General features: G+C 38.8%; 1 protein-coding gene across 1 annotated transcript; it reads left to right on the forward strand.

Annotated features, from left to right (window-relative positions):
• LOC118423621 lies at positions 1-11,397 on the forward strand. Its single transcript, XM_035831846.1, has 7 exons — positions 1-172; positions 932-1,029; positions 2,442-2,594; positions 3,119-3,247; positions 5,199-5,318; positions 8,698-8,854; positions 10,403-11,397. The coding sequence occupies exons 1-7, from the start codon at positions 31-33 to the stop codon at positions 10,639-10,641; spliced, it is 1,038 nt and encodes a 345-aa protein (XP_035687739.1). The 5' UTR covers positions 1-30; the 3' UTR covers positions 10,642-11,397.

Raw genomic sequence — 11,397 nt, forward strand, 5'->3', positions numbered from 1 at the left:
TCAAGGTTCATGACCTAATCCTAACATACCATGTTGGCGCAAAGTAACCATTACCAGATTTACTCTGTATATATCACCATTCATTTGGTAAACCTCAAATTTCGTGCAGTGCTGAGAAAATCCAGACCAAGTCACAGACACAGTCCTGCTCTGACTCGTGAGGTAGCTATATGTGAGTTATGAACGTTTCCATATTCGTTTTCGTTATATACTAAATTTAGATATCTAAGTGTTTGATCCATACATCAGAGTTGAGTGTTTCGACCCATGTTAAAGATAAAAACTTTGGTCGTATGGTTAAGTGTCCTAGTGTAACTCGGTGTCAGAATTTGCTTTGTTACGCAAAACGTGGCCACCTATGGGCTGAATTGAGTTATGCTTACAATGAGCCATGCACATCGGGGCCAAAAATCTGCTTGAACTCTTTCGTAAAATGAAATATATTGTAACAACATGACTTTTTTTCTCTGTCACTTAACAGTCACTTATGATAAAAAAATGAAAGATTATGCTGGTATTGTTCATCGGTATGCGACCTGGAAACAATTTGAATGTAGGACAGCAAAATGTAAAATAGTCCTACAAAACGTGGTGTGACATGTGTTCACATCACCAAACCAGTTCAACAAGTGACCATGGTAAGGGGGAGGGGTAGTTTTATTTTGTGTCTTATTTGCATAAGGCAGTTTCTTGTTTCAAGTGTTACATTGAATTTAGATTTTAAATCTATTACAGCCGGATATTTTACCGGTTGACATCAGATGCATGATCGTGAAACTTAACTTGATCAGCGACCTCCCTGCAACAACAGGCTAGAATATATAGGTCATGGTATCATGGCAACTGGCTACTGAAGTGAATATCTGTTTTCTAAACAGTTATGCAAGCCATGAAGGTGTATTTACTGTTGTTACTGTTGTCCATTGTACAGACCTGAGTCACCGACGTTCGGCAATTGAAGTTGTTTCTCTGTTGGAGCTGGCCACAGACTATCTAAACGAAACCATGGAACAGAAATCTGAAGTCAACGTAAGTGTTTATTTTTCTGTTACTGCGTGACGATCTAACATTTGATCGTACGTTCGACGTTACGTAAAGCCCTGCTACACATAGGAGAACATGGCCTCCCTCCCGATCCCCAACCACTAGCCCCCAAGCCTCCCACCCCCCCCCCCCCTCCCCAACCATGGTTAGGCCATTTTGATTTGATTGTATGGATGACATCCTCTGGGAACTCCAAAACTGATACGAGCGAGCGAATAAAAAAAAGTTTGGCAAAAAAGAATAGTTGCCTCCAGTATAAAATCAAAGTGGCCAGGAAGGTTGAACATAGGACTAAACACACATAGTATGGTATACCAACAGTTAGGTGTAGGGACCAGCACATTATACAGGTGCAAGGCATTTTTTTCTTCTTGGACCAATCCGAAAAAAACAGACCTGGAAAAAACATCAGAGGAACAGGTTTCGCCAATTACAAAATAGACACACTATGTCGGTAGGCATTTGGGGTCTTACCGTGGGCCAAGAAGACAACAAGAGGAAGTCAAGTAGAGTTTATATAGTCAATTGTACCATTGAGTTTCTACAGTCAAAGGTACAGAGACAGTTAGCCTTTATTACTTGGAGATGGGATTTTTAAATGCCAGTGAGAGTCCAATAATCCATCAAACAGATTCTTTTTAGCAAAACTGACCAATTACCATTTTGTTTTGAGTATGGCCAGTTCTCAAGTTTCCACAGACAATCAGGTCCAGGTTCAGATCCGGACCTGAAAATGATCCTCTGGACCTGAATTTTCTGTACTGGTACCTCCCCCTACAAACAGTAGATTTTTTTTCCTTTCACATCTTATTGTTTGACTTTAGATTTATTTGGGCATTCTATGGCATTGGACTATGATTAGTTATCTGTTTTCTGATCCTTTTTTTTCAATCTATGGAATATTTGTGCTTATTTAACAGCTGCTTTGCACAATTTATTGTGTGGTCGAAAACTTCTTTTTTTTAGCGGCCGGAAATTGGTGCGAGCGCGGATGTCATCCATATAATCAAATCAACATGGCCTTATGAGTAGTTCGTGAGCGGGGATTGGCTGTGGTAAGCTGGTGTTTCGCGTGGTCACTTGGTATTAGCATTCTACTTTGCCAGCGAAATGTTTTGGAGTTTTCAGAACATTCGACTGTGAGTGGGGGTCTGAAATTGATTACCTGAGGTGGTTAACAAGTGGTTAACTGGTGGTAGCATTGGGAGTAATTCTATAGTGGTCAGGTTGTGTTTTGAGAGTAAAATTTGACTCCTTGTCATCAGAATTGCTGTCGACCATCCCCGTTCATTGATTCATTGATTCATTTCATTCATTCATTCATTCATTCATTCATTCATTCATTCATTCATTCATTCATTCATTCATTCATTCATTCATTCCACTGCCGTTGACAGATTCGACCCGAGGACAAGAAAATCGAAAAGATTAGGTCCCAGCCTCGTTTCCGTGTCGCGCTGGGATTGGCTGTCGCCTTGCTGCTTGTGACTTGCGCGGTGGCGGCTGGTGGACTGATGACGTATTTCCTGGGAAGAAACGGAAATAAACGGGTACAACTGTTTGTTTATCTGTTTTGTTTGGTTTTTGTACTGAAAGTCCCTTTACCTCCTTGAAGAGGAGGATTTGTAGTGACTACTGTTTGTTTGTAAGGGTGATGTCTGTCCACAAGATAAATAGAGTACGTCTATAAGGATTGTTTTCAAATGATATTTTGTATGTGGGTACTGGTTTTTAGAAAACAATGGAATGCCATGGATTATATTACCCCGGTGGTATGTCATGGTACTGCAGCGGAACTTCCGGTTTTTATAACTTGTTCTGGACATGCTACTAGAATGTGATTTAATTTTTGAGTGGCAGATAACTTTTGGAAGAAATAATATTAGCGTTTACTTTGTTTTAGATTTTGAAAAAAAGTAACTCTAGAAGGCGTTGAGGCATCGCCATGATTGTTGGTATGCAAAATTTAGCCTATAAGTAATGATTTATATAATCTTAAGCTTGTTGATATTAATAATTATGTTTTTACGTTGCTATCAGTATTGACGCTATTTTTGTCGCCCATTCCATTCAGTTCACTATAAAGACCTCTGTGAATGGCCAGACCTTTACAGAGGAGGTGGAAGTGGACCGAGAGAACGGCATGGTGAGGTACCGTGATGACGTCAACACTGGAGACGGAGAGATCATACAAGCCAAAGAGGTACCGGCAAAGAAACAGTAGTCGGTATACGTCGACGTAGGTTAGACATCCAGGTAATTAGATACGCCAAAAAGCGGTTACTCAAGCAACTGGATATTGTTTTGGAATCAGTCAGACGTTGGAACTAGCATCCACTAGTTTTTGTCAGTGACACTAAAGAGATCTTGTTGGAGAGGGTTTATATATCCTAGCTGTGAATTGATATGTAAAAGAGATCTAGTTTAAGAACAGTTTTATCCTAACTATGAATTGAAAAAACAATTTTTCAATTGTCTGTATATTTCTTTTACAAGGAGGGTCTCCTTATCAAATCATTCAATCACAAATAAAACGGGCACATCAAACAAAATTGTAATGTAAATTGAGAATGACTAGAGTCCACTCCAAGTCATCGTAAGGTTTCTTAAGATAGTATTTGTAATAAATTTGAATTTTTTGAATATATGAATATACATCATGCAGCCACAATAGTTCTATTTTTTCCAAAAAATTGAATGAACATTTAAAACTATTTGAATTCCTTTGAACATTTTGGAAATATTTTGAAAGTGACCGTGCAAAATGTCTTCATTGACAATAATTTCCAAACATCTTTGTGATTATTTCATAATCGAAATGGTAGACTTGGGTTGCTGCCCCCATAAGACTAAGCCTTATTGACCTAATCTCCAGGCAGATATACCTGTCGCATGAAGAGTTTAGCTGGACAAGGAGTGTTCTGAGCCCCCCCCCCCCCACAGTGCCTCTGCCTATATTTACCTTCGCCAAGAAGGTTATATTTTGGGTAGCGTTTGTGTGTGTGTGTGTATGTTTGTAGGAAAACACCATAACTCAAGAACACATGAATGGATTGTATTGATATTTGGTATGTGGGTAGGTATTGATGAGACCTAGAAATGATTAGATTTTGGGCCTCCTAGCGGCTTGCTATGGTACTGCAGCAGAACTTCCGGGTTGGATATCTCGAGTTCTGAACATGCTGTGGCTGTAATTTTTGAGTGGTAGACAGGTCTTGATGCCGAAAGTAAGTGGTAAAGGTTTGGGCCCCCTAGCGGCTTGTTTTGGAACTGCAGGGCAGGTTTAGTGTCAGACTTTGAAAGGAAATAACTCGAGAAGGGGTTAACGGATTGTTATGATTTTTGGTATGTAGATAGCTTAAGTGATGCTTCATATAATGACATAATGATTATGCAAATTAGTATCTAATTTGCATAATATCTAATTTGCATAATTAATGAGGAAATTGTGTAAACACGCCCAGTTCCATTATAGGTCCATTGCAACATGTGACATTTGTAACTGAGAAACAGAAGAATATTGATAGATACATATTATGCAAAATAAAGACCTAATTTGCATAATTAATGAGAAAATGCTATAATGTCATTGTGGTAAATGACGGGAACTTCTTACTTGTAGCATTTGGAAGCTATGTACAGGTGAATATCATTGAACATCAATTATGCAAATGAGATCCTCATTTGCATAAATTATCAGAAAATGTGACATAAGCCTCCTTTCTTAACATATATTGCGCACGTCTCTTATTTAGTGGAGATGATCAAGTTATATAATTTATGCAAATGAGAGCCTTATTTGCATAATTAATGACAAACACAATTGATAAGCAGTTGTAAAAGATCAAATCATTTGGCGAAGGTATGGGGTCGTGGAACTCTAGTTTTAGATCATTTCACTGTGGGGCACTGCTGGGCCCTTTGCGGTGAACCATCGATGTATGACAACCAAACAAACCACTGCAATGATATGCTCTTCCCAACCCACGTCGTCATGCGCAAAATGTTACATAAATGGTAGTATAATCATAGTATAATCAGTTCAATACAAGATGCAATACAAAGTATAGAAAGCCGGAGCCTATAGTAATCTCAGCTTGGAGAGTACATGGTATCATAGTACTAGGAATATCATCAGGTTTAGTTTGTTACAGGGACTGACAGTACTCTACCAGCGAGGTAGCTGTCACATTTTGACGGACAGAAAGGACAACCGCACGAGGGATCTGGACTTTGACATTGACGCAGCGGAGGTTGCCATGAAGTCCTTAGCTGTGAGTTCTATACAAATGTCTAATGTGTCAATTTGCTGTTTGTGTGTTTTGCACACTTGTACTTGTGATCTAAAATATCACTTCCCAATAGCCCATTTTTCTTGTTAGACCGATCCGGAAAAAAACGGACCTAAAAAAAACTAGAAAGGCCGACATTTGCTTGGGTGCAAATACAGCATATTTCAGCCATACCCATTCCCACGCAACATTGAACTGTTCCAAGTCACCCCTGCGCAATAATGGAACATTTTGACTGTAAGTTATCCCCAAAAGAGAACTAATATTGTGAATTGATTCCAGGTCAAAACAGAGCTTGCTCAATATGCGGCGGGCCCATATGGAAGAATGTAATCTTCCACAGGAGCCCCTATGCGTAACTAATTGTTTTTTAGAATCGCGACAGCTCCTATTTTTCCGAAAGTGAAAAAAAACACAGCATCTTCCATTCAGAAGATTTTCATCATGAAATTACATGAAGCCATTCAACAATTTCCAGTACAATAACTACGTCTAAGTACCGTTATCAGCTCCTATGTGGATACATTTATCATTGCAGTGAACTTTTCTTTTATTCAAGTATGGCATGCGCTTTAATAATTATCAAGCAGGTGCAGGTACTGTGTACTCTCCAAGCTGAGGTTAGGCTTTTAAACGTTTTTAACGTTTTTTTAGTCTTTTTATCGGGCTTTCTATTTTCTTTTATATCTTACTGTGTCAAAACCTACTGGCTGGCGTACTTCAAGAAAAATGACAAAATAGAAAGCCCGATAAAAACGACTAAAAAAACGTTTTAAAAAACAGCCAGAGCCTAACCTCTGCTTGGAGAGTAGGTACTGTATTTCTTTTCTGAAAAATTCCAGGACCAACAACTTAACTTGATGTGGCTTTATCTATATATTTCATTTCCTTCTTTGTTAAGTATATCCTCCTGCATACCACTGTTAAATTGTTTTATTTTGTATGCAACAGCCAACGGGCGTAATCTTGTTGTGTTAGTGTTATAATTTCCTGCTTGTAGCGTGCGAGACCCGGAGGATAGGAGTTTCTACCTTGTTCGAGGGTTTTCTTTCGGGGGTCAGTGGTGATACCCTGGTACTGGGAGTGTTTTATTGGGCTAAAACTCTGGCAGTTTAAAGTTACTTACAATTTGAAGGTACAAAGTTTACGTAATAAAAAAAAACGCTAGAAGTACCTACATTTGCTCGGGAAAAAATACATCACTTTTCTTTCCAGTACTGTGAGAGAAATGTTGCCACTATCTAGACATATGGCCACTATAGAAAAAATGCTGATCTATTGACAAAGAGCAATAAGTTACACATAATTTTAGTACCCATTGATCTTTATTCATACAAAAATTGCACATGTGAGCCAATTGTTAAGATTTACAGTTCAAATAATTATTACGAGAAATATTGATGAGAAAATAATCAATTTCGCCACTGTCAAACCTACGTATCAAAACTAAACGCAAACTGGCCAATTTTCCCGCGTTTTCCGCCAAGTAACATTTTCTCAAATGTCTCAACTAACCCTACCAAAGTTAACTCTGCCGAAAATGATTGATATCGCCATGCGGAATGTTGATTAATTCAACGACAAAGACTTGTATTCTAACGTTCAATGCATGCGTACCGTCCGCTACCTCTCAAATGACCCTGTCTGAACTCTAAATCCTCGCAAACTACAATTTTAAACCGGGCAAAGGGTGACACACACATGTATGGCCACTGTACGGCTGTAATATGCATGTGTTTCTGTCTGTATATACGGCATTGGAAGCCAGCTTATGGATATCAATTAGCATTCGTCTTCCTAGGCGCTGATTGGCTGGCTCTTTAAATTTAATTAACTCTTGTTTAAGCCCAGGCTGCGCAGGTGTGGGGGGTCACTGGAGTTCACGGCAGGAGGCCGAAAGAAAACCAATTTCTCCTCAGAAAAGTGCTGAAATTAAGCATTTTAAAGTAGTTTATGCCAAAAATTTTACTTGGATCATTTTACCAACTATCTAATGCCTATCTACGCCAAATTTCAGGTCATTCCATTGTAATACCAGGTACAGTGGGCCAAAATATACCGTTTTGGTCAGAAGATAACCTTTAAACATCAATAAAATCATTTTAGAGGCAGATATGAAAAAAAAATGCAAACTGGCAAATTTTCCCGTGTTTTCCGCCAAGTAACATTTACTCGATTGTCTCAACTAACCCTACCAAAGTCAACTATGCCGAGAATGATTGATATTGCCATGCGGAATGTTGGTTAATTCAACGACAAAGACTTGTATTCTAACGTTCAATGCATGCGTACCGTCCGCTACCGCTCAAATGACCCTGTCTGAACTCCAAATCCTCGCAAAGTACAATTTCAAACGGGCAAAGGGTGACACACACATGTATGGCCACTGTAAGGCTGTAATATGCATGTGTTTCTGTCTGTATATACGGCATTGGAAGCCAGCTTATGGATATTAATTAGCATTCGTTTTCCTCGGCGCTGATTGGCTGGCTCTTTAAATTCAATTAGCTCTCGCGAAATCCCAGGCTGCGCAGGTGTGTGGGGTCACTGGAGTTCACGGCAGGAGGCCGAAAGAAAACCAATTTCCCCTCAGAAAAGTGCTGAAAATAAGCATTTTAAATGTGTTTAATGCCAAAAATTTTACTTGGATCATTTTACCAACTATCTAATGCCTATCTACACCAAATTTTAGGCCATTCCATTGTAAGACCAGGGTACAGTGGGGCAAAATACACCGTTTTGGTCAAAACATGACATTTTAACCTCAATAAAATCATTTTAAAGGCAGATATGAAAAAAATGAGAAAAACACCTAAGGGTATTGACCCACTCTACCCTTGTGCCAAATTTCAGATCATTCGGTCCAGGAACGGCGGAGATGAATCACTTTTAAGATTTGACAGGAGAAAGAAGAAAGAAAGAAAGAAACATTACGAATATAATATATTTCACCATACTATGTATGGCTGAAATATAATCACTGAACGGATGTTGGGCCAATTAGAAAATGGCACTACGGCGGCAGGCGTCCACGTGTCTTGAGCCTTATTGGTCCAAGAGAATAGAAAGAGCGAAGTAGAGGAGAGTTGATGGTCACTTTTATCAAATTCTACAGTCAAACTTAACAGAGGCAGTTAGCATTGTTTACGTGAAGATAGGATACTCCACCAAACAGATTCTTTAGCAAATTGACTATTGTTTTTAGTATTGCCCATACACAAACACTTTAGTCCGGGTTCAGGTCCAGGCATTAACCTGACCCTCTGGACCTGGACCGTACCTGTACCTGAATTTTCTGTACCGGCACTCCCACCTTAGCTTCCGATCATAGCAAACTCGTTTGAACTTTCCTATACGACAGGATGCCAGTGACGTGCCAAGTTTTGACATTGACCAGATCGTCCTCCTAAACCGGTCCGTTTCGGTTAGTGTTGAAGATGACGTCATCTGGCGATCGCGGTTGCCACCTGTGTGTCATGACGTCACTTTGTATTGGGTCCAAGATGTGGACGCTCGAGGTAAAGCCAGGTTCACACGTGCGTATAAACTCAAGTCCGTATGATGTCCGTATGGACGTCTTAGCCTCTACCAGGCTCCACAGGTCGCTGAAAAAAATAGAAGAAAGTGGACAAATATACTATTAGGTACATAGCATGCAACAGGAGTTAGCCGTCCGAGGAGTATGATTTGCGACCAGCTAAGTCCGCTGGCGTGTTGTCTGGCTATATTTTTTCCAATTTCTATTTCTTAGTGATATATGGATCCTGTTACAGGCTAAGACTCCCATACGGACCACATACTGACTTGAATATATACGTAAGTGAGACCACCCTAAGGTATTATACATGGTGATAATGTGCTCGTATAGTTGCTGATAAACATCTTTATTGCACGTTTTCGGGTAACGCTAGCTCACGTTTATTCGCACGTAACCTATATCCACTGTTTTAAAACATGGTATTAGGGATATCAAGTCAACGGACGGTAGTTTCATACTGTGTACATACATATTACGTAATGTTTTTAATTCACCATCAATCTTTAAGATATTGCAACTTGAAACACTGTTCTTTGACTTATCCCTAAATCCCCGTACTTTAAGAACGACGGATATAGGTACCCCACGGTTAAAAGTGAACTAGCTTTACCCATCAAAGAGAAACAGAAATTGTAATTTCCGCCTATCGTTTTGAGAAGATAGAAATTTACTCACATACTGCAGCTTCGTATTAAGTTAATCTTTCAGCAATTAGTACACAGCATGAACATGTTGCAATTGAAATAGATAGAAATAGAAATATCAACCTTTTGCTATGCAATTTCTTAGTTTAAGCTATTACCATAGGCAATGATATCTCAATTCACGTTCAAACTACGTATATGGGTGACTTATGTAACGGTCACATTTGATCGGGCCCGACCAGGATGTTTGTGCAAACCAAAAATAAAAACGTTTATCAAGAAATATGCAAAATATATGTTTATATTTTTTAAATTCTGTGTATTTTGTTGTCTTAAATATAATCCTTTTCGTTCTGTGCGCGAAAGCAACCCGGCTGGCCCCCGGTTTGGAAATGTGACAGTATCACAAGGGACTGAGTATCCACAGGTTAACAATAAAGGGTTAATGCCCCGCCCCGAGGTGTATATGGTGAGATAATCCCTGGTCAGGTGCGATAACCACCGAATAAACCACCGAGTGAGCCTAAATCATCATTTAACTAATCATTTCAACTAATCAATTTAAAATCTGTTTGTGAGATAGCATATCGGCATCAACATGTAGCTTATTTGCAATACAAACAAGAAATTTCTAATCACCCGTTTTTAAGATAGCATATCAGCATCAACATGTGGCTTATTTGCAATACAAACCAGACATTTACTTAACACAAGTATTAGCGTCCTTTCCCCTGTATAATGGTGCGGTCCAAAAAGTGGCCGGTTATTCTAATAACCGACTACTTTTGACGTTACGGCCTGATAACCCATAGGAAATGGTGGCCTCTGATTGACCAACTCCATTTGGCTATATGGTAATTGTTCTTATTTGTTGCTTCATCTAGATTATTGGAGACATGAGACGGATTCTGCAGAAAGTACGGAAACATCCCATGGGAGCCGTGATAGGCGACTTATTGGACGTATTGAAGATATTGGGACTATTGAACTTATTCATCCACCTCCAATTATCATACCGATTGTCAGTTATGTAGGACGATGTCGTCGTCATGGTACCGGATGCGTATGTGCCTTTCAATGCCTTTTCTGCGGATGTTATAAAATAAGTATCGTGAGCTGGTAGAGTTAACGCGTGAGTGTTTCACGTTTTGTTCAATCATTTTCGAAACCTTAATTACATCCTAACTGAGATAAGTAACTGTTTTGAATTATTTCTTACCTTTGTCTGGCATTCTAAATATTTTCTATTGTATTTCAACGTGTTATAAACATTTCTACTGTTGAATACATTATTTGTGTGTAATATGTATCAATGGAACACTGTACACAGCTAATTTGATGGCTGCAATAACACACATCTACCATTTGGAAAATGATGCCCATTGTTAGAATATGTTATAAGAGTTCAAAAAGCACACATATGTTTGAACATTTTTCTAGCTAATGAGTTATTTGTACAGTTATTTTTTCAATGTTTCCAACATACAATTATAAGTTTAAACATGTTCAAACCGTCATTCTAAATTGTTTAAAAAATGTATTGTGAATGAAATGCTTTTGTAATGGTAAAAGTTCACACTTGTTACAAATACCATTTTAAAACCCTCTTGGAGACCTGGAATGGACTCTAGTAGCAGTACACGGCAACCAATGAAGTTTAATGTATATGTTTGAAAGACCACTTCCTTCTTTCATGTTGGGAAGTATTGATTTATGTCAGTCTAGTATCCGCAGGCTCTAAAGTTAGAATGTATAATATAACTGGAGGAGTACGCCATGATAAGATGTTGTATTTGCTGTGATAAATGCCCTCAACTATCATTAAGACAGGCCTAGTTTCTTGGGGAAAAAATAAATAAATAAAAGAGTTATGAATTTC

Source organism: Branchiostoma floridae, chromosome 9 (assembly GCF_000003815.2).
Source record: "Branchiostoma floridae strain S238N-H82 chromosome 9, Bfl_VNyyK, whole genome shotgun sequence".
Taxonomy (NCBI): domain Eukaryota; kingdom Metazoa; phylum Chordata; class Leptocardii; order Amphioxiformes; family Branchiostomatidae; genus Branchiostoma; species Branchiostoma floridae.

Coding starts and splice junctions, on each gene's coding strand:
- LOC118423621 (XM_035831846.1), top strand. CDS start 31: ATGTTGGCGCAAAGTAACCATTACCAGATTTACTCTGTATATATCACC. Junction 5,319..8,697: donor TTGCCATGAAGTCCTTAGCT/GTGAGTTCTATA, acceptor CCTATACGACAG/GATGCCAGTGACGTGCCAAG. Junction 8,855..10,402: donor CCAAGATGTGGACGCTCGAG/GTAAAGCCAGGT, acceptor TGCTTCATCTAG/ATTATTGGAGACATGAGACG.